At 41.5% G+C, this 24562-nt stretch overlaps 1 protein-coding gene across 4 annotated transcripts in view; it reads left to right on the forward strand.

Annotated features, from left to right (window-relative positions):
• PHACTR2 (phosphatase and actin regulator 2) overlaps nucleotides 1-24562 on the forward strand; it is a 259221-nt gene that overhangs the window by 214031 nt on the left and 20628 nt on the right. For all 4 annotated transcript variants that reach the window (XM_089668643.1, XM_089668645.1, XM_089668642.1 and 1 more), the window contains 4 exons: nucleotides 6822-7012; nucleotides 10701-10857; nucleotides 16758-16813; nucleotides 20872-20933. In XM_089668643.1, the coding sequence (XP_089524769.1) occupies nucleotides 6822-7012; nucleotides 10701-10857; nucleotides 16758-16813; nucleotides 20872-20933 (466 nt within the window). The remainder of the gene's footprint in view (nucleotides 1-6821; nucleotides 7013-10700; nucleotides 10858-16757; nucleotides 16814-20871; nucleotides 20934-24562) is intronic.

The following is a 24562-nucleotide window of genomic DNA, read 5'->3' on the forward strand; positions in this document are numbered from 1 at the left end:
CTATAGCTGTAGTCAACACATTAAAGCTGAAGCTTATGTAGGTATGGCAGTTTGTGTGTGCCATACCTGTTGGGTGCCTGTGGTAGCTGGAAATCACTGTAGTACGCCTTGCTATTACAGTTATCTCCATTAGCCTCCAGGACCCATGCAGAGCAGCTGCCCTGCTGTATTCTGAGCACAGCAGTTCACCCACTCAGCATGGGCACCATGCAGGCAAGACTTTGCATTGCCTCAGTAAATGAAAAGCATTCTCTGACTGGATGAGATGTATTCATTGAGAAATGGAAAGTGTTCTCTTAATGGTGCCTGTGTTGAGCAGGCGATCTCCTACATTCAGTAATCAGCTGGGCAACCACTCGGCACAGCACCCAGAAGCTAGCGGCAATCACTGTAGTACTGTTGCCTACTACAGTAATTTCCAGCTTCCACAGGGAACCCACAGGTGTGGCACATACATTCTAACATTGGTCCAATCTGGACCAATGTAACTGTGTAAAAATTCCTATACCTAAATTTCAGCTTTAAAGCTGACTTTCAGGCAAAATAGATCAATGTAAGGGAGCAATGTTATCCTTCAAATGCTATGTTTAACTGTTCATCCAGTACTGAGATAGCAATAGAAAACCTTACAGAAAAGAGTTGAACATTTTTAGTGTAAGTAAAGCCAACACATTAATCTTAATCATACAAGACAAATGCTGAGTATTCAGAGACCCTGGGTTATAGGCTTGTACCTTCAGGTGACTGGTCACTGGCAAAGCTTTTGAGGACTTGCTCCCTTGACAACTTCCTTATATAGCCCTACCTCATTCTGTGCTAGTGTCCTAAAGTGAAGAACATTTTTTCCCTTATGAAGAAATCACTTTTAGCTTACTTTGTTTATCTTTGGATTTATCAGTTAACTCTCCACTGTCTTCCAATACCACAATGGAAGCACTGCATTCAGATCAGTGCACTCTTGGTAAAACCTTGGGAGCCTTACCTGGACTCCATACTATTGGGAAGGCCTGTATTGTTGCTTCGGGCACAGAATCCTGCATGTGTACTCGCCTCTGCACTTAAACTGATATTAAAAGCATCTTAAAAAAACTAAACAAACAAATCATACTTACCTGTTTTGTGCAATGGTTTTGCACAGAGCAGTCCCGATTCTGCTCTTCTCAGGTTCTCCACCTGTGCTCCTGGCCCCTCCCTCCTTCCAAGTGCCTCCAGCTTGCTATGTGGGCACCCATGCAGGCTCATGGGGTGTCCATTCGCATACACACACAGTCGTGGTTTAGCCCTGTCCCGCCCCTCTTTCCTCATTGGCTCACTGTTTGTGATTGACAGAAGCGGGAGCCATTTTCTCAACCAATAAGCAGGGAGAGTCTCTGGATAACCGAGGCTCTTGTGCACATTGTTGGATCCCAATGGAACTCAGGTAAGTATTGGGGGGGCTGCTGCACATAGAACATTTTTACCTTCATGCATAGAATGATGAAAAAAAACCTTGAGCCTTTACAACTATTTTATTTTAATGCCTGCAGTCAATCACTGGATGCTGTACACAGGTCCAGTGCCATGGTCCATCCCTTTAGAACCTAGACCCTAAAGAACCCTTGGGATGTATGCTCATCAGAACAGATGAAGCCTTAACTCTACATAGGGTCCAGTTTCATGGACAGGTAGGACAGAGTTGCGCTATATTTTTAACTTTTACTGTAAAACAGGGCTATGTGTGAAATGCATTCACTTTACAGTGTAAACTTTGCACATTTGGCTCTAAAACTCAACCACTCAGAGCTCAATCTCAGGTGGATAATCAGGTGTTAGATCACATTACTGGTTGCATACTTTACTGCCACTTCTGTCCAGAGTCCTTAATACAGCCATTGTTGGCTAGTGCTTCAAAAATGACAGGCTCCTTCTCATCTCTTCTCCAGCTTCTATTGGATCCTGATATGCCCACACCTAAGTGGACATAAAAGGGATTGAAGAGGACTTGGAGGCAGTTTTAGAGGAGACTGTTGAATATTTCTTACTCCTATACCCCTTTACACCTGAAGTTAAAGCTTCACGTAATATGTTAGCTAAAGTGGATGTGCCCACTTCTGCAGTGCGTAAAAGGTTCAGCATTGCCACACTTGAATCCATCTTGCCATGCCCTTTTGGGTGCAAAGAGACCTGCAAAATCTACAAAGACATTCCCTATTCATGAACAAATAGAATGGGTAATCTACGATGATTGAGTAACTTCAGAAAAGATTTTCACTCATTTGAACATCATTCATCCAAAGCTGAAGGGTGCAGTTCTAATGGCCACCACCTCCCAGCTGCCAGCTTTCCTAGTGCTTAGGCTCCCCCGATACAGGCTGCTGGGAAGGTATATAATCCCTCCCTTAATTGTTATCAAGGCCTCAGTATTCTGTCTGAACCATGTGCCTATCTGATCTTGTATCTTGTGACCCTCTTCCAGTACCCTGTATCCTGCGTCCAGTACCCTATATCCTGCTTCTCTTCCTGTGTTCCCAGTTCCAGTCCTGATCCTATCCTATCCTTGTGAGCTTCTTCCATTTTTGTACATAGCGTTTGTTAGGTTGTTCTGGGTTTACTGCATAGTCACGGTTATTTCTCACTTTTACATTTTTATGGTTTGTTGGTGTTGGAAGGGTGTTATTCTTGTTAATAAATTTTATTTAATTATACTTGGTCTGTTGTTTAGTTCCTTGAAGTGTAGCCCACTTCCACTGGTCATCCCTGCTGGGTACCTGTATCTCTTAAAGCACAGAATCTTATGGCTCAATGCGCCAACAGCTGATGCTGCTTGTAAGACGCCACACATGAATGCAGTTTGAAGAAAGATGTCTTTGTGGCAAGGAACTTGACATATTCCTTAAAGGATAAGGTCACCTCTTAACAAAAAATAATAAATGCACATTTTTTTTGCAGGTAAAAAAATCTGCATTTGCTTTTTGTGTTTTAGGAGCCTGAAAAGCATTGCACCAGCAATCAGAAGAGCGCTGATGCCATACATCGTGCAGGCAGTTTTACACTGACAGGAAGAGTCATTGAACTACCACAGCACTCAACAGCGCTGTGGTAGTTCATTTAGAACTACAATCTGACAGCCACAAAGGCCATTGGTACTTGTAGTTTATTAATTCACATGGATCTGGGAATCAGTGATGTGGCCATGTGGGAAGAGCCCCACACAGCTGCACTCTTTGTATTGTGGCAGGTAGTATGGGGAGAAGATCCTCTGCTCGCTGCCACAAGGAAGTTGGGGGGGGGGGGGGGGTAACATTTAAGATGGGTGTAACATTCAAGATGTTCAGAAAGATGAACTTATCCTTTTAAGATATCACAGGAGGGAAGGTTCTACTTCCACAGCAGAAGATTCTAAATCCCTCTCCTCAGGAGCCTCTACTTCTTCAAAACGCAGAGACCCAGGCTTCAACTTCAAAACCTTCAGTTCAAAAGTTTAGCCCTTCCTTTTGGCATAAGCCTTGGGCCACAAAGTCTTCCCTAAAGCCATATTCTCAAAAAAGGTTGGGAACATCTATTACAATTTGCCTCTCTCTGATTACAGATGTCTCAGACCTGTTGGCTCAATTGGTGGTTTTGAAGGAGTACAAAAAGAGTTGAAAGCTATACCCCCTCACCCTTCTCTCCTCTCAAATCATCTAAAATCTTCCCAAGGAGTCAGGTTTGCAAAATGCCCTGAACCATCTCCTGAGTAGTATTTGTGCCAGTACCCCTAGAAGACAGGTTTAAAGGATTCTATTTGTCTTATTATGGACTTAAAATTCCTCAACAAATACCTTAAAATGCCAAAACTTCCTGATCACTGACATATATAGACTTCTCGCTACAACTGAATCCCTCCCTTTCCATAAGCATAATTATCTGCTTAACTGAGAAAAAGCTTTAGTCTGCATTCTGGACTAAGGGCTCGTTCACACTTGACTGTTTTACCAACGCTTGCCAAATACCCCTATAGCATTTGGCAAGCGTTGGTCCGGCGTTTGCAGAGCATTTTTTAATGCTCGGCAAACGCTCCGCAAACACCGCATGCACAGTTTAGCGGCGGTTGCTAGGCATTTGCCGAGCGTTAAAAATGCCCCACAAACGCCTAGAATGAAGTTTGAATGGTATTACCGCTCCGCAAATGCCCTGCAACCGCGCCGCAAACACCTTGCAACCCCTCCTATTCTACTGTTCTTTTTACTTCAGTTATGCCTGTAACATTTTTGTTACAGCGCACATCCTTTATTTGGCTTCACCTATGCTGTGTCGCTGCATATGTTTGCTGTCTCACTATTTGTAACCTCAGGGTGATATCGATACCAATTTTACAAGATTTTTAACTTAAATGCTACTAAGTTTTACTGGAATGTAGTAATGTTACTGTACCACACATTGGATCTTTGCATGACAGTATGTCTTCCTGATTTGCTTTCGATGTTCTAGTATGTTACTAGAATGTTCTTTTAGTATGCATCGCTATGCACTATAAATTCATGCATTTTGTTTTTCCTTTAAAAGTCGTTCAATAAATAGAAAGTAAAAAAAAAAAATTCCAAAACTTCTTATGGACTTTTCAATGTTGATTATTGCCTGTATGAGATGAGGGGAATACCTGGCATCCATAGACACATCCACCACATCAGTGTTTTCTGCACTTTGCAGTGGAAGATGCATTTCCAGGTTGTTGCACTGCTTTTGGCCTTTCCTCTGCTCCCAGACTTTTCACAAAAGTCCTAGCACCTCTTCTGGCCCTTCTAAGAACTAAGGACATCCAGGTCATAGGTTTTCTGGACAACCTTCTCAGGAAGGACTCATCCACCTTTTGCTGCCTGCAAACATTCACAGGACAGTTCATGTGCTCCAAGCTTTTGGTTGGGTGATCAATTTCCAGCCTGTTCTACAGCCTTCTCTGCACGTGGAATACTTGGGTCTGGTCCTGGACACATCCCAAGCAAAGGATTTCTTTCCAGAGAAGTAAATCCTCTCTTTTTCACAGCTTATGCTTGAAAAGTGGGGTCATAGACCTCTCCAAATGAGATTCTTAATGAGAGTTCTAAGCCTCCTGTTCAAGGCTGTACCATTTACTGAATTTAATTTGAGGCCTCTCCAGCACATCTTGTTGACCTGCTCCTTCTCTCAACTTACCCGTGCACCTGTCCAGCGAAGCAAGGAATTCTGTGTGCTTCGTGGATCTTCAACCCAGTCCTAACAATGCAGCCTTGATGGAAGCAAGCCAGATTATCTCATGAATGAAGACTCATTGTCCAGCAATCTCTGTACTCCACATCCCAGAAGAGGACAACTTGAAAGCGGATTAAGGGTAATGGGCCCTTCACCCCAACTTCAACCTGATATATCAGAGATGTGGGACCCTGGATGTGGATATCCTGGCTTCCATATTCAGCAACTAGCTCTGTTTGTTACCAGACCAAGGACCCTCAAAGTTAATCCCCTGATTTCAGTTTAGACTAATTTATACCTTCATTCTAATGCTAATTCTACCTTGTCTGCTCCACAAAAATAGAGGAAAAAGAAGACACACCTCACACCAAACTGGCCCAGAGGACCTGACATACAAACATACTGATACTACAAGGAGACGGCCCTTGGCCTCTCCTGAGCAGGCCAAACCTGCTGTCTCAGGACCCCTGTTCCATCCTGCTTCTCAGTTGCTGACTTTAAGAGCATGGTTGAAAACCAGATCTTAAGAGACAGAGAGGTCTTTTGAGCCTGTCATTCCTACCTTGCTGAAATGAGGAAAAGCCACTTTCTATTATCGTATCTGGAAATCTTTTTTTGCTTGGTGTGTGCACAAGCACATAAATTCCAGAGTTTACTCTGTGCCTCACATTCTGGTCTCCTTACAATCAGGACTTGGCCTTAAGCACTAAGGATAGGTTTTGGGTTTTGTCATTCTTTTTCACAAACCTTTGGTTTTGCACTCCCTTGTCAAAACCTTTGTTCAGCATTTATCCTTGATCAGGCCCCCCTTTTAACACTCTGTGCTTCCTTGAGGCTTGAACTTGGTTCTCTCTACCCTGCAGAAACCATCTTTTGAACCCTTCAGTGATAGCGTCTATATTGGTTGCTGTCACCTGTCAGACTTGTCATTGCCTGGACATAGTCGAACCTAAAAGAGTCCACCTCGAAGCAACATCAGAGATCACAAGAGCTTACACTCCCAAGGAAAAATTTCTGCCTATGCTTTTATGCGCCCACTCTAGCCAGTCGGTGGGAGTTTTCTGTGCATTCTGGCAAACAGGCCTCTGTAGCCCAGCTTTGTAATGACACCACCCGGTGCTCTGTTCATGCCTTTTTAAAGTTCTACCAGGTGGACATCCAGTTTTCTGTTGCAGCTTCAACCTCAAACTGGGCCTGTATGCACAGTTCTGTTTGCCTAATTGTTGCCCACGCTTCTCATTCAAAGCTTGGGGACATCCCAGGGTCTATAAATACTCAGGCTGTGTGCTGTACTGTGCAACTCAAGAGGAAATTTACTTGCATAAAAAATCCATATCTCTTAGTACACTACACAACACTGGCCACCTATACCCCCTCCATCTTAATCCCTTTCTTTTTCTTGCTTACTCTACAATGCTTGCTACAAAACTGAGGACTTATAGAGTAAGTTGGGTTGTATAGGAGGTGCCCAGGGGTATGTCTTAAAAAGCATTGCCATTGTCTAATCACCTGAAGATGTGAGCCCAGGGTCTATGAATACTCAGCCGGTATCCCATACTGTATGTATTTAGAAGTGTTACACAATAACATTTTAGCATTTTTTTTACTTTTTTTTTTTTTGTCCTGTGTTACAGTGAAGTTTCTTTGAAAAGCCATGATGACACCTCAAGCCTTAAAAGCCAGGAGGTGACAGATGAAAATTGTGATACATCAGTCATTCCAGATGGAGATAGTGAAGGCAAAGAGAGCCAAACAAGTGATTCTGACTCGGATGGCCCCATCCTCTACACAGATGATGATGACGATGATGATGACAGCACAGAAAGTGAGATTTACTAAAATATCTACAGTAGACAGTGGCACTGATTAATTCACTATAAAAGCATTTATGACTTGCTGAATGAATTTAATAATATGCTAAAGTGACATACCTTAAGGGTAGGGTAGGATCACATATGTGTGGGTGACTGCTGCTGAGGGACCACACCTGTTCCCTCATCTGCACCACCTGTCCAGACAAATGGCACGTTGTGCGCACTGAAAATTGCTCCCGCACCGAGCACAGGACTGCATTTGCGGTTTCCGTGCAGGCTGCGATTCTAAAAATTGTACAGGGACCTTTTCCCTGCATTTCAGGAGGCATGGAAGCTGATTCAAAATAATGAGATACCGTGCCCACACAAACCGCTGCTCGCAGAGCTGCATCAGTGTGCACCTTGCCTAATGCTCAATGAGATGCCAGTTTATCATGCCTTAAGACAGGTTTCTAAAAGTGTAACTTCTCTTCTGGTTCACCAAGGCAGCTTCCTCTGTCAAGCTGCGTATTTGTTAAGCACGGTTCATGTTAAAAGATTTACTAATGTATACGGATTAATGTGTAAGAATTTTAGAAGAGTGACAACTGAAAAACATTTAAGATGAAGATGAGATATAGTGAAGATTTATTTTTCAAACACAAAGTTTATTTCCTTTCTTGTAATCCCATCAAAGATTTCTAACTGTCATCTTGGTTCCTCCTTTTGCCAAAAAATGCATCTAATGCCTAATACACATGATGATAAAATCAGATGAAAAATACAGAACAAAATGCTTTTGTACTAATGATAATCTGATCATTAGTACACAACTTTCAAGAGCCGATCATGCAGTTCATGTGAAATTCTCTGGAGTGACAAGCACAAACATTCTTTTGTACGATAACAGAATTAACAATTTTTATTTAATCAGTGCAGTATTTGCCTGTAAAAAAACAAAGTGACCAAGACTGCTCATGTTTGGAAACGAAAGAATACATTATGATGCAATACAATACATCATCGTGGGAATTTTCTTAAGTTTAGTGACCCATTCATTTTCTATATGAAACCAGCATGCGAACAAAAAGAAAGGGACAATCGTTCGTCCAATATTCTCATCGTGTGTCCGGGCAGGAAAGAGCAAGTTATATAATTGTCAGACATTTCAATTCCTGTAAAGATGATGTTACAGACCCTAAAGTGATATTAAAACCTCAGTTATTAAGCACGTTCAGCAGCTGATTTAGGGGTAAATTGACTAAGAGATAAATCTTGCATGAATTTTTCCATTAAAAAAAACACATGTAGGATCTTAGAAGCAGCCAATTCTAAAAAAAAGAGTTGATTCCCACATGCATTGATTGTTTGTTTTTTTTAACAGTTTTCATTACTTCTTATTTGACCGGCCGCAGCAGACAGTGAAACATTTAGCAGCACTCAATCAGTATGAACCACAGCCACTAGCCCACCAGGAAAACCAGCTGCCAGTCAATACATCCGATTCCTTTGCTTCCCTTGCTTCGAATGAGATCTCTGCATCTCTGCTGCTAATGAAACAAAGGGGCAGGGTCTCCCAGGTTAAATTCTTGACCAAATATGGACATGTCTATATATGAGCAATGGACTTGGGGATCCCCTTTAAAATTCGTACCAGACCTGCATGTGTTAAACTTAAGTGAATTGACACTTACTTGCAACTTTATCTTTAGTCCTTGCCTGTGTTTCAGTTTAAGCTGATGGCATGACTGATATTGTTTCAGGCTGGGTTCTTACTCTTCTAGTGTCCTATGGAGTCAGTCTTGCATACAGGGGCTAGAGCAGCAATGGGCAAACTGCGGGCCGTATACGGCCCGGCGGACCTTTTAATCCGGCCCGCGGAGCTAGGCTCCTCTCACAGTCCGCCCTGAAGACCGGTGTAGCATGAAAATCTATGAGGATCTGTCCCCCTCGACGTATCTGCGCATGTGCCGGAGATCGCCGATCGGCTGCTAATGCCTGAAACTGGCACATGCGCAGATACGTCGAGGGGGACAGATCCTCATAGGAGACAGATTTTCATGCTACACCTGAACGGCGTGGGAAGACGGCGAGAGGAACGCGCAGAGCAAAGGTAAGTGAATTGACACGGGGGGACTTAATATGGGGGATGAATTAATATGGGAGATGAATTACTATATGGGGGGTGAATTACTATGGGGGATGAATTACTATGGGGGTGAATTACTATGGGGGATGAATTACTATAGGGGGATGAATTACTATATGGGGGGTGAATTACTATGTGGGGGATGAATTACTATGGGGGATGAATTACTATGGGGGATGAATTACACTATGGGGGATGAATTACTATGGGGGATAAATTACTATGGGGATGAATTACTATATGGGGGATGAATTACTATATGGGGGATGAATTACTATGGGGGTGAATTACTATGTGGGGGATGAATTACTATGGGGGATGAATTACTATGGGGGATGAATTACTATGGGGGATGAATTACTATATGGGGGATGAATTACTGTGGGGGATGAATTACTATATGGGGGATGAATTACTATATGGGGGATTAATTACTATGGGGGAATATTACTATACTTACTATGGATGACACATACACATCATTCATCTACTCTTAGTCTGGCCCCCGGGTCCAATATATGAACCCATTGCGGCCCTCAAGTCAAAAAGTTTGCCCACCCCTGGGCTAGAGTTTTGTCTCCCTACACTTTGTGCATCAATAGAAATACACTGCCTATTAGTCTAGGATGGCAAGGTTCTCCCTTGCTGCTCCCTCCTCCCTGCTCTAAGCTAACAGACTGGCTGGAAGTTGCATTATTTGCTGTTAACTTTTTTCCTGTGAAGACCAGATGTTCAGGAAAGCAGCACTAAGAAACCAAGTTGTAAATTGCAAGTGCTGTGGTACACATTTTAACAAATAGCTTGCTGTTTATTATATTTTGCCCAATGTGTTAGGCTAAAAAACACATGGGGTTTAATACTACTTTAAAGAGCACCTTCACACACTTTTTTGGTGGACCAGTTCTAGTGATCTGAACAAGTCTGGCTACATGGGCCTGATTCTTCTACAGGTAAGAGGATTAAAAAAAAATGACAGGGCTACTTTAAAGTGGTTGTAAAATAAATAAATATAATCCCCTGTAAGGCAATGTCATAATGTGCTAGTATGCATTCCAACGGCACGCTGTCACCGTTGACAGGGCTTCCATCTTCACATGGTCCTCCTTCTGGGTTCGCGAGCTCTGGCTGTCTGACTGGCCGAGCCACGATGACATCACGGGCCATGGCACAGTGCTCTGAAAGAATGGCACAGATATGCCATTCATTCAGACTGCATGCTCCATCTCTTAAAAAGAGCTAATGTCTCCTAAACGGTGGACGTTTAGGAGATATTCATTTTACCTACAGGTAAACCTGTAGGTAAAAGTATTACAAAAAGAGTTTACTACCACTTTAAGGCAGGAAGAAAACCGAGGCAAAGATAAGGTACACAAGACTAAGATACACCTATGCCTAACTAGCTTTGAAATCCTAACTGGTTCTGAGCACAATTTATATAATATTTTATTCATTATTCTGCACTTAGCTGTTATTTTGCTAAATATGTTTCCAGTCTCAGTCTTCCAGGTTGTCGGAAAACTTCTGTTGTGATGCATTTCATGTAATCATCTCTCTGTGTATTCTGTTTTAAGGTACATTGGCAAGTAAAATCCGCCGTAGAGATACACTTGCTATAAAACTTGGGAACAGACCATCTAAGAAGGACCTAGAAGACAAAAATATTCTGCCACGTAATTCTGAAGAAGAACGACATGAGATGTGGCAGCAGATTGGAACAAAGCTAGTGAGGTATAAATGCTTCTTAAAGTGACAGTACACTCACATTCTTTACATCAATCATTCTAGGACAGGCTATAGATTATGCGATTTTCTTTCCATCCACTACGGGTGGAAGGAAAGAAAATTGCTTGATTTCCCCCATAAACACAGTGTTGATGAGGAAATCCTTCCCCAAGTGCTATTGTGTTCTGCCAGTGGGGAGCCTTCCTGGCTGGCAGAATACAATGATTACTGCTAGCAGCTATAACCGACAGCAGTAATCGCATGTAAAAAATCAGACAGGCTGGGTTTTACCCAAGTTGATTGATGGATCGAATCTTGGCTGGACTCTGCTGAACCAACCAAGAATCGATCCATCTATGGCCGGATTAAAATAACAAGTATACCGTAAAAAGTCTTTTACTGTCGATTTAGGCTTCTTTTTTGTCCTGTGCATGCTTCCTATCCTCCAATGATGCACCACACAGTTACTACTGTAGAGCGAGCAGGGATGTCACCTCTGGTTACATGCTTTTCTGTTAGCATACTTCAATGCCCATAGAACTGAATGTGTCTGCACATAGATGTGTAGTCCATCACAGGGGTGAGCAAGAAAGGGTGACTACTTTCATACACGAGGGGGACATGAAGAACAAACTTAACCCCCCTAGAACAGGAAGTCTGAGAATAAGAGGAAAAAAGCTTACATTTGAGCGATGACACAAAGGAAGAGAGAGGTAGAAGGTACATTCTACTTACATTTAAACATATTACCTTTATTTTGTAAAAAGAAAAGTGAGTTTAGTGTCACTTTAACCGCCTCCCACCCACCATATAGTAATATGATGGACGCAAGGCGGTTCTCTCATAGGACATCCTGCCATTCTAACCGTGCATGCGCGGCTCCCGGAGCGCGCACTGCAGCAATCGCCGGTGTGCTGTGTCCCTCAGATCCACAGAAAGAGCCGAAGATGTCGGCTCAGTCATGTGATCAGCTGTGTCTAATCACAGCTGATCACATGTAAACAGGGAAATGCCGGTTATCAGCATTGCTCTCCCCACGAGCTGTTACGCTGACCGCTCGTGAGGAGAGGAGAGCCGGTAATCGGCATTCCTCGGAGGGGACATGTACACAGATCATCAGAGCACTGATAAGTGTAGCCCCAGCAGCGCCACCTGTCAGTGTCCAGTACCAGCTCTCAGTGCTCATCCATGCCACCTGCCAGTGCCATATCAGTGCCACATTTCAGTGCCCATCAATGCCACATATCAGTGCCCATCTGAGCTGCCTTTCAGTGTCACCCATCAGTGCCAGTCAGTGCCACCTATCAATGCCAGTAAGTGCCACCTATCAGTGCTGCCAATCAGTGCCACCTATCAGTGCCAGTCAGTGCCGCCTATCAGTGACAGTCAGTGCCCTATATGAGTGCTGCCTTTCAGTGCCCATCAGTGATGCCTGTCAATGCCCATCAGTGCCACCTACCAGTGCCTCCTCATCAGTGCCCATCAGTGCCACCTATCAGTGTCCATCAGTGCAGTCTATCAGTGCCCATCAGTGCAACCTCATTAGCGCACATCAGTGAAGGAAACAAATCACTTATTTACAACATTTTATAACAAAAGCTAAGAAAAAATGTTTTTTTTTTTCAAAATTTTCAGTGGTTTTTGGTTTAAGAAAAAATAAAAAAAAACCCAGAGGTGATTAAATACCACCAAAATAAAGCTCTATCTGTCACAAAAAAATGAAAAAAATTTCATATGGGTACAGTGTTGCATGACCTCACAATTGTCATTCAAAGTGCAACAGCGCTGAAAGCTGGAAATTGGCCTGGGCAGGAAGGGGGTATAAGTGCCCTGTAGGCTAGTGGTTAATGATGTTTCACATTACATAAAGAGGGGAAAAGTGACAGATGTTATTAAATCAGTTAGAGCTGTCCCTATTCCAGAGCTTTCTGCCTACCAGTAGTTGCATTTTGTTGCACCCCCTTTTTTAATATGACTGTATGGGATCCACTGTACAATAAGCAGACTGGGCTAAGTAAATACAAAGAAAGTGAAAAGTAAATCTGCAAGTGAAAAAGCGTATATGTTCATATACAGTATGGTTTTTCCAATGTGAAAGCGGAACTAAACTGTGTCTGAGCACTACAAACTGAAAACGCTGTTTAATTAATTTTTAATGTTCAAAACAACCATCCATCAATGTCTTTGTGCTTTATTTTCTTGAGAAATCACTTTGAAACTCACCTCCCTAGCATTTCTAGCTGCAACCATCTTAAGTAAGGGCAGATGATTCATGTAGCATGTATTTCCTGGAATCCATCTGTCTGCTCAGGCATGCAGGCAGGAAGGTATTGAATAAATAATGCAGTGCTTCAATCTCTCAATCCAATATATACATACAATATATCAACACGTGGCAATAATTAAACAAAGTGTCCATACGTGAGTGATCATGCTCACAATAAAACAATATCCAATTGTGCTCAAAACGATATATCTGTATGTTTTCAAAGTGGGGAAAAAAGTAAAATCTGATTTTTTTTTTTTTCAGCACGACAGTGCACCTCCTCCCTCCTATACCATCTATAAATGTTCAATTATTATTCAGATATGGTGTTCTCAAATACCTATATAATACCCAAATGACCAAAGAACAACAAGATGCAAAACCAATACTGGTACTATAATGCACCTCCTCCCTTTTTCACAATCAGTAATGTTCAAAGTCAAAATTATAAAAGTCCTTTGCATGATATATGATATCTTTCCTTCAAGTAATGTGATACACCACCTTCTTCATGCTCTCCACTCTTCCCCCATATGTAAAAACACTCACCAGACTTTCAGGCCTCTTAAGATTTTAAGCAGTTTTGCAAACTCTTTCTTTAATTTATGGTTGGTCTCCTCTCTCCTCCTCTAGACCACAGACGTTGTGATTAAGTGATACTGGGTAACAACCATTTCTAACACCCTCATACCTCTATGATGTTACACAGTGGGTATAGAAAAGAATCACCCCCTTTAAAATCATATTTTGTTGCTTTGCAGCCTGAAATAGAGTCAGACAGACAGTTTTTGTTTTATCCAGCTGTATTTACTCATACAACATCCAAGTGAAAGATATAACCAACCTGACACCAACATGTCAGAAAAAAACTAAAATAAAAAAACAATCAGTGAGTTGGAAAAAGGATCACCCCCTTCTAAAAATAACTTGTAAACTCAATCAGGTGTAGCCAATCACCTTCTCGATGCCACACAAAGCCATTTGACTTTCAACTGTGATCAGCTGTGGTAATTTTGATTAGCTCAGCATGAAAAGAGCTTTCCTGGAACATTTCAGTCCCTGGTAGTGCAACTGAAGCAAACAAGCAAATATGGATGGCAAGGCACTGTCAAAAGATCTCCGGGATAAAGTTGTGGACAGGCACAAGTCAGGAGATGGATACAAAAAAAATTCAAAGTCTTTATCAATGCACAGTAAAGTTTATTATTAGCGGAAGATATTTGACACAACACAGACCCTCCTTGGATTAGGACATTACTCCAAACTGGATGAAAGAACCAGAAGGAAACTGGTCAGAGAGGCTACCAAGAGGCCTACAGCAACTCTGAAGCAGTTGCAGGAATTTATGACAAAGAGTGGTCATTGTGTGCATGTGACAACGATATCATGAATTCTCCACAAATGTGGCTTGTATAGGAGGGTTGCAAGAAAAAGTCAGTCCTTAAGAAAGGCCACATGCAATCACGACTGAGCTTTGCCAGAAAGGCACTTTGAAGATTCTGAGGCCACATGGAAAAAGGTGTTCAGATGAGACTAAATTATAATTGAATTATTTGGCCTCAACACTAAACGATATGTCTGGCGGAAATCCAGTATAGCACATCATTCCAATAACACCATTCCTACAGTAAAGCATGGAGGTGCTTCCTGTTATGCTGGTGTTTCTCTGCAGCAGGGACTGGAGCACTTGTTAGGATAGAAGGAAAAATGATTAGGGCGAAATATACTGTCATATTCTTGAGGAAAATCTGCTGCCCTCTGCCAGAAAGTTGTCAATGGAAAGAAGGTTTACCTTCCAACGTGACAATGACCCAAAGCACACAGCAAAAATGACCACACAGCGGTTGAAGGAGAAAAAAGGTGAATGTCCTTGCATAGTCTAGTCAGAGTCCAGACTTAAACCCCATTGAAAATCTGTGGAATGACTTGAAGACTACAATCCACAAACAGTCGCCATCAAATTTAACTGAACTTGAGCAATTCTGCAAAGAAGAGTGGCAAATATTGCAAAGTCTAGATGTGCAAAGTTAATAGAGACATGTCCCAACAGACTAAAGGCTGTAATTAAAGCAAAAGGTGGTTCAACAAAATATTGGCACAAGGGGGTGATCCTCTTTCCAGCGCCATGATTCTGTTTTTTATTTAGTTTTTTTTTTCCTGACTTGTTGGGGTTATATCTTTTACTTGGATGTTATAGGTTGCACTGAGTATATACAGCTGGATAGAACAAAAACTGTGTCTGTCTTCATTTCAGGCTGCAAAGCACACAATGTGATTATTTTAAAGGGGGTGATTCTTTTCTATACCCACTGTACTTCTTCTCCAGTAATTCAGTGGTCTTAAGGATAGACGGGAAAGTTCACAGTAGTGAAATCTAATATTTATTGTAATAGTTAAAAAATGGCATATGCACTTACATGATAACAGTGGTAAACACCGCAATCAACTCTCTTTTTCCTCCTTGGTGAGACCCATGGAACACAGGCGTACATTCTAATCAGCAGAAATGATGTAGCGGAAATGCCATCAGCAAGTCCCTCCCAATGCGTTTTGTTAATCAGTGGACATCAGGATCCACGTTTAGTTATGCTCATTGATTGATGAAACACATTGGGTTGGACTTGCTGACATCACTTGCTGCCTGTACCATGATCTGTGAATAAAGGAGAGTCTGATCAGTCACAGGATCCCCGCCCCCCCATTCAGAGGTCCTGTTACAGCCAGTGTAAATAGTGAAAGAACTTTTCTCAGTAGAGGAGAGGGCAGAAGGGGGCATCTCCTAGAAGATTGCAACTGAGTCCTGAGATCCAAAGTTGTTAACCCCTACAGCACCAGAAGTTCAGTAGCTAGAAGAGGACAGCTGCTCTGCTGTGAAGATTTCAACAAAATCCTGCAGCCTGACATTGTGGGACATTCTTCATTACAAGTAAATAAACTAAAGCTGTAGAGAAAGAGAAACTCAAACGTCAGCTTTAAAAACATTGATGGATGTTCCACAATATCTCTGCTAAATCCTGATCTCAGAGTACAGTAAATAACTTGTAGCAAGTAGTTCATATTTAAAGTGTTATTAAACCCACAACAGTAAAATCCATCTGTATATGCAGTAAAGCATACTTTTTATACTCACTGTGGAACCTAAGGGGATAATCCTCTGCATTGTGTAAAAACGCTCTTTGATCCTTACTTCTCTGATCCTCCCCTTCTTCCAATGTCCCCCTTTTATCTCCTGATAAGGCATATTGGGTGGAGTCACTCTGCACATGCTCAGTTTGGTGTGTATTGCTAGAGAGTTGGTTGTTTTTTTTTTTTCTTGGGCCATTCAGCACTGTCCAGACAGAGGTCAGGGGTCCTGCATCTTCCTAGAGCAAAATTAACTTTAACATGTTACAAGACTGCTCTAATTGCTGATGAGAAAAGGTATTTAGCAGTTTATTTTTACTAAAATAATTGCACCTCGATGTTCTGTATACTTTGGGACATGAGATATAGTGAATGCAGGGTCCTGGGTTTAGTAACACTTTAAGAGAAGAGTAGATGCTCTCATTTGTCCATTTTTTTTTTTTTTTTTTGCATTCTATCAGAGAAACATATTTTCTTCTCAGTTGCTGTATTAAAAAAATGTCCTAATGTTTTACAGGAGACTCAGTCAAAGGCCCACCTGTGAAGAGCTAGAGCAAAGAAACATCTTAAAACGTAATTATTTCTACTCAAAACGTATCTTTTTTTGTATGTAAAGAAAAACTGAATCATTTTCGACTGAAAGATGGTTCACTAAATAGGTGGATGTACAATAGTTAAGGATGGGTTTTGCTGAGAATACCTAATGTAGTCATAAACATTAACTTATACAGTGGTAGAAATAATTGCATTGGAGAATTGAAAAGGATGTCATCGGTGATATGCATGATGAGTGAACCCTCGAAGGATCTGATTATTCAGAAACACACTTGTAGCCAACCATACAGGAATAAATATTAAAAAGAGCAAAATCAACCAGGGGCACCTGCAAAACTAGTGCTATGGTATAAACGGCTGACTCACCACAGCTAGGGGTTCTCAGGACCTGCTAATTCATAATCAAATCAATAGAATCAATGCAAGCAAAGGGCTCACATTTAAAGAGGTCCCAAAGAGAACTACTGCGGCTTTTAATAAAAAATATACTTTTATTTGTAGTATCAAAAATGACAATCACTAGACTAAACAAAAAATACCTTCACTGAACACCAAATAAAAACAAAATGACAGCGTCCTATTAGGAACACAGCCCAGGGCTCACAGGCATACACTCAACGCATACAAGGGTGCTAGGAGTAATGCAATGTCAGCAGCAGTCTAGATGGGGTGGAAATTAGCAGCCGCATAAGTGATGAAATAAAACGAAACATCTATATAGCTAGTTAGCCCTAATTCCTGTGTGATTAAACAAAGGTTAGCTCCGTAAGATGGAAAATGAGCATATGCTAGCAGATCTGTATATTGGATGTCAAAAACACTCAGAGTATACAGTAGCTGATGTCATAATATATGTCAGTTGGTGACTAGAGTCTAAGACCAACCAGGCTTGCTAAAGCCTCAAGCTAGAAATTGATCAGCCATAGGTGGAGAGCCAGCCATCAAAGTATGATATAAATCAGTTAGACTATAGTGCTATTGCCCATCAAGAGCAGCATCACGGATAAGACCACATACAAAGCAGCAAGCAAGGGGGTGACATCAGTATAAAAGCAAGGAGCTGTGGGAGCCAGAGCAATCTTACATGCAATGAATAGGCTGCCTGAAGCATGAGATTCCTCAATGTAGTCACAGTCCCAGGAATCACTCCTGACATAGCCAGGTCTCAGTTCGTATCAGCCGCAGCTCACCGCTCCATGGCAGTCACTGCCCTAGGAGCTACTACCATTAGGGCCAGCACCCAATTGTGTAAGACACAGCTCACCGCTCCTGGTGCAGCAAGTCCAGAACAGTCCCCACCACCCAGTTGCCAGTGTTGGTGTCCAGTTCATTGTGTGGTGCTGCAATATAGGTCAGTCGAGGGGAAGAAAGATGGGGGTGGAAATAAGGAATAGAAGCTTACAACCATATCTGTCCACAGTTGTGGTAGGGGCTAAGAGAGAATTCGAGGACCTCATATTATTAGAGATACTAATGGGATAGATGAAAACATCAGCAGGGGGTAGTAGATGCATATTTTAGGGCTCCAAAAACACCTGTAGATGCAGCTCCATTTTGATTCCCCTCAGTGCCAGTGTCCCTAGTTTGAAAATCCATTCCTTTTCCTTCCGCAAGAGAACTGTATTAAATTCCCCACTGCGGCTTGAAAGGTTTATAGGTTTAAATAGGAATGAGGGCTGACTAACTATATTGATGTTTTGTTTATTTCATCACTTATGTGGTTGCTAATTTCTATCCTATCTAGACTGCTGCTTAGATTGCATTACTGCTAGCCCTGGGCTGTGTTCTTAATATGACAACGTTGTCATTTTGTTTTTATTTGGTGTTCAGTAAAGGTATTTTTGTGTTTAGAGTCTAGTGATTATCATATTTTTGATACTGCTAATAAAAGTATATTTTTTACTAAAAGCCACAGTAGTTTTCTTTGGGACCACTTAAAATGTGAGCCCTTTGCTTGCATTGATTCTGTTTATTTGATCGACCATACAGGAATCCATATTTGAGTGACTATTACAGGAATACAATTATTTTGATAGTATAGTACAACTGAAAATAAACCAGTCTTATTTAGGTTGGAGTTAACAGTGGAAATTTTGGCATACAGTATTTGATTTGAAATGTACACATCATTCAAGGCTTTCCTGCTGTAAGAAAGACAGCCTTCCTATGTTCTTGGTCACTGTCTTGTACTCCGTAACTGTACTGCTAGGCACAGTCAAGGGCATCTCTCTAAACGTCAGTTTCCTATGTGCCATGAAAACATATATGCATTGAATTTAATTTACTAATGAAGTAGAGAATGTTTACTTTGCAAAGTGAATGTTTACTTGGCTCATTGAATAAAGTAAAGGTATGTTCAATACCTAGTCATATGAAGAACGTTAGCTACTATTAAAGGATTATTTACCTTAATGCAGAGAATGCATTATTGTAAAAACCTTTTACCTTTACAACAACCACTTTAAGAAAATATAATTTTTTTTTTCTTGCACATCATTGCATGATTAGAGTGAAGACAACATTTAAAGTTAAAAAAAAAAATCCTCAAGTCCCTTAGTAAATCCCATAATATCTAACACAAATTCATTGTTTTAAATTAGGGTCACAGTTAGTAGTAGCAAATAAAGGCTGACTGGACGCAGACCACCATCCTGCAGAAGTTCCATGTACTTCAGTGCCTGTAAATGTTCTTACAGTAACAACTTGTTAATCAGGAAAAGAATACAAAGAGGGTAATAAAGTCTCTCTGCGATTTATAGTTGTCTATCTGCATCCAACCCCCCCCCCCCCCCCCCCCGTTCCATTCTCTACTACAGAGTGATAGACTCTCCTAATTAACAAAGGGATCATGGCAGTTTTCAGTATACAAAATTTCCTCAGATCCCCACCAGATCAGACCTGGAATGTGAAATATCTATCAGGAACCAACAAACACAGCGCTACATCAATCCCTCATTCTCCGCTTAGCGGGGTGCTGCCAAAGGAACCCGGATCATGCAGCTCCAGCTATCCTGCTCTCTATACCATGTCTGGCACAGAAACAGTATAGAAAACGGAGCAGATTGCTCCTAATTAAAAATGGCTTGCAGGCTCTGCTCCATTTTGCCAGTTTGGGTAAAAGTGATAATAAAGGCTTGTGGGTTTGTTTTTTTTAAATAACAAACATGTAATACTTACCTGCTCTGTTCAATGGTGTTACACTAAGCAACCCTGATTTTCTTCTCCTCTCTGGGCCCTCTGTTGATGCTCCTGGCCCCTCCCCCCGCTGAGTGCACTCATGCTTCCCAAGCCCTGCTTTGTGTGTCTTTAAAACCCACAGAACGCTGCTCAGCCCCGCCCCCATTCTCTGCTCATTGGTTGTGATTGATAGCAGTGGGAGCCCACTGCTGTGTCTCAGCCAATGAGAAGAGAGAGGCTTGGGAGAGCCAAGGCTCCCATATACAGCACTGGATCAAGATCAGACTCAAGTAAGTATAAGGGGTGGAGGGAGCAGCACACCGAAGGTTTTGTTCCTTCATGCATAGAATGCATGAAGGTAAAAACCTTCTAACTTTACAACCACTTTAATTCCCCCAAAGTATCCAAAGGTGCCTTGCATTAGTTAAATAGAAAGCCTGCAATGATATAATATGTTCCTGGGCTTCTGCCTCAAAATCCAGCTTTCAATGACAGGAAATCTCTTCCAGGAAAAGGTTTTGTAAACAGCTGAGTAAACAGACAAATGGAAAAGCTTCACAATGGTTCACACTCCAACCTGTTATTTTCAATAGAGATGAGTGCAATAATTTGCCAAGCACTACAAAAACTGATGTTGTTAATACAGGCTTCCTAAAACCTGGACTGGCTGGAATAACAGCTGAACTGAAAAATGGTTACATATACAGTGTATAAAGCATATGGGGATTTAATACATCCTTTTAGTCTATTCTATACTGTACCTTATACTTGGACTACGCTGTAGATTTGTGTTGACAATTTTATTCAGTAATAAGCATATGCTTTTAACATTTCAAGTTCAGAGATAATTAAGCTGTCTTACTCATCTTCTCAGTGTTTTTAATATCTTTGTCCCTCAGAAAAAAATGAAGAGGAGGAGCAGGAAGCGAGAAGAGAACTGAAACGAAGGCTTACACGAAAGGTTAAAAAACATTCATTTATCATTACAAAAAAAGTCCTAAAATATGAAAAAAAAGCTACCTTTAACAATTAAACCTAATAGAGTATGGGAGGTTTTAAGTTAAACACTTCACTGCAAGAGGTCTCATACTTCTCAGATGCCAATATGCCATACACTGGCCACTTGTACAGATTATTATATTCAATGGTTAGCCCACTGTTCTTTTTTTAGTTGTAAAACCGCCCCTGTGCCATAGCTTGGCTGACTCATAGCTGTTAAAATAGCTGTTCCCCTATTTTAAAGTGCAGATTTGGTCTTGTTAGAAGGTTTACTACCTTTTTTTCTCTCTTGCAATGCTGCTGATCTTAAGGAGCAAGTGAGAGAAGAATATAGTCATATTGGATAGTGTATGGGAGGGTTATAACCCCTGTTAGTTGTTCTGGGTTTTTTTTTGTTTTTTTTCATTTGGGTTCCAGGGAAGATTTCCCTTTTACTTACTGTCTAAGGCTAGGTTCACATCTGTGCGGGTGGTTCCTGCTGCTGGTCCGCACCTGTTGCCACAGCCACCTGCACAGAAAAACGCACTGGATGCATACAAGTGCCGTTAATCCTAATGGCATGCCGTGCACACTGGAAATGCTCCTGCACTGCAATGCAGTTCCCATGTGGGCTGTGTTTTCTAAAATGCTGCAGGGACCTCTTCCCTGCGTTTCAGGAGGGGCAGCACCACATTCAAATGAATGGACTACCGTGCCCATGCAAAACAAGGCTTGCAGAGCCGCATCAATGTGAACCTAGTCTTCTATCCAAAGCAGGAAGTTGTTTCCAAAGTAATTGAAATTCCCTCATAGACTAGCATTCCCATTAGAAGATTTCCCCTCTAATTCTATTCTGATGACAACTCAATTTTTTGCACTTTCACTCTCGGTGATAATGATCAACAGGACAAATGGAGAGGGTGAATCTCTCCAGTGAGGTGATATACAGCGGTATAAACCTGCATGAAGAGAAAGCTAGAACTTACTGAATAAACCTAAAAGACAATAGGTCATCACACAATTGTGATTGCTGGCTTTTACACACGGCATCACCATCTGCATCTGTGGCAGGAAGATGCTGGATGGATTTGTCTACAGTAATAAAGATCTGACCAGTGTTCTCATCCCTCTCCACTGTATCGAAAACTAACTGCACTTGAAAATAAGTGTCTGTGCTAGTATCTTTCAGACCAAAAAATATCTTTCAGAAGGTCAAGTTTAAGTTTGTGGGGGAGTAAAGCCATGGGTCAAATTCCAAAAGAATTTTCTTTAGAAAATCTTTAAGAATTTTTGTTCGAAATTCACACCACTAATGGGCCACAGTAATGGGCGATTTTTGATCCCCAATCGAATTTGAGTGATTGGGCATGTTGGACATTTTTTGAAAAACGAGCTAATTTCTAATCAATGATGGAAGAATCGTGCAAGAAATGTAATTGAAAAAGAAATGAGCATGAGCTGTGACCTGGAAAGAAAAGAAAATTCTTGGCCACGAAAATTCTTTTCTGTAGCAACAGGTGAAATTAAAAGCGCGGTTGGTCGAATTTCAAAATCAATGGTGGCACCATTGGATTACAAAACAAACAAAATTTCCGATTTTCTGAAGAACATTTGTTTGGAATTAAACCCATGTATGACCTGCATAAGTGTGAGGGGGCTTTAGGGTGTCACTCTGTGGCAAGTTTTGATCTCCTGGCACTTAATGCCAGTGCGTTAGAAAACCGTGCCCAAGGGTGACCCACATCTGCAAGCCATCATCCTAGCTTTGATTGCACCATACACCTATACTTATATTTTGTTACCGATTCACCATAAGTATTTTTTTAATTCAGATCAAGTTTAATGCATTTAACTTGATCTGAATTAAAAAAATAAATCACATTTATGCAGGCCATGAGGGATCATTTTGTCACATGTAATAATAAGTAAATTTGGTATCCAACAATTATAGTGAATTAAAATACCCTGTGTAGAACTCTAAAAAAAAAGTCACACTTTCACCCCTGAAAGTTAATTTATATAAAAACCTATTTTGTGCCAGTCAATGTGTGAAGTCCAAAAATACAGTCCAAATAAATTATTCCTCCATGTTCAACTTCAACATCCCCATAAATCCAGATAATTTGTGTACCTCAAAAAAATAGAGAACTAAATAGTGTATTACAGTTGTGTCCAAAATTATTCAACCCCCAATGCTGTAAAGGGGTTTAGGGACTATAGTGTACATTTGGAATTGTATTCAGAATCAAATCCTACAAGGACGTTGTAACTACCCAAATGCAACTAAAATGACATCAATTGTTTATGTAATACAGTAGTAAATGGTTCTTATGTGGTTTCTTCATTGCCACAATTATTCAACCCCTTAAAGACTACCACTCTGAAGAACAGAGGTTCATACAGGTGCTTTCCATCAGGTATTGAAAACACCTGTGGATGTCACCGAGCAGCAATCAAGCATAATAAGCACCAATTAGGCAGCTTTAAAATGACTGTGATACTCAGCTCCTTCTAGACATTTACTGGTGTGGTTACAAACATGGTGAAGGCAAGAGAATGGTCCAGGAAGACAAGAGAAGAGGTGATTTCTCTTCACAGGAAGGGCAATGGCTATAAGAAGATTGCAAAGATGTTAAACATACCAAGAGACACCTTAGGAAGCATCATTCGCAAATTCAAGGCAAAGGGCACTGTTGAAACGCTACCTGGTCGTGGCAGAAAGAAGATGCTGACTTCGACTGCTGTGCGCTACCTGAAGCGTAGAGTGGAGAGAAGTCCCCGTGTGACTGCTGAGGAACTGAGAAAAGATTTGTCAGATGTGGGTACAGAAGTTTCAGCCCAGACAATAAGACGCACACTGCGTAATGAAGGCCTCCGTGCCAGAACTCCCAGGCGTACCCCCTTGCTGTCTCCAAAGAATAAGAAGAGTCGACTGCAGTATGCCAAAAGCCATGTGGACAAACCACAAAAGTTGTGGGATAGTGTTCTGTGGACTGATGAAACAAAATTAGAACTGTTTGGGCCCATGGATCAACGCTATGTTTGGAGGAGGAAGAACAAGGCCTATGATGAAAAGAACACCTTGCCTACTGTGAAGCATGGTGGAGGGTCAATCATGCTTTGGGGCTGTTTTGCTTCTGCAGGTACAGGGAAGCTTCAGCGTGTGCAAGGTACCATGAATTCTCTTCAGTACCAGGAGATATTGGATGGAAACGTGATGCAGTCCGTCACACACCTGAGGCTTGGGAGACGTTGGACCTTTCAACAGGACAATGATCCCAAGCATACCTCCAAGTCCACTAGAGCATGGTTGCAGAGGAAAGGCTGGAACATTTTGGAGTGGCCATCGCAGTCACCAGACTTAAATCCGATTGAGAACCTCTGGTGGGACTTAAAGAAAGCAGTTGCAGTGCGCAAGCCTAAGAATGTGACTGAACTGGAGGCCTTTGCCCATGAAGAATGGGCGAAGATACCCGTAGATCGCTGCAAGACACTTGTGTCAAGCTATGCTTCACGTTTAAAAGCTGTTATAACTGTAAAAGGATGCTGTACTAAGTACTAAGATTGAATGTCACTTGGGGGTTGAATAAAACTGATAATGCTGTGAGCACA

This window comes from Staurois parvus, unplaced genomic scaffold (genome assembly GCF_062004578.1).
Source record: "Staurois parvus isolate SC_StPar_1 unplaced genomic scaffold, SC_StPar_1.0 ptg000059l, whole genome shotgun sequence".
Lineage (NCBI taxonomy): Eukaryota > Metazoa > Chordata > Amphibia > Anura > Ranidae > Staurois > Staurois parvus.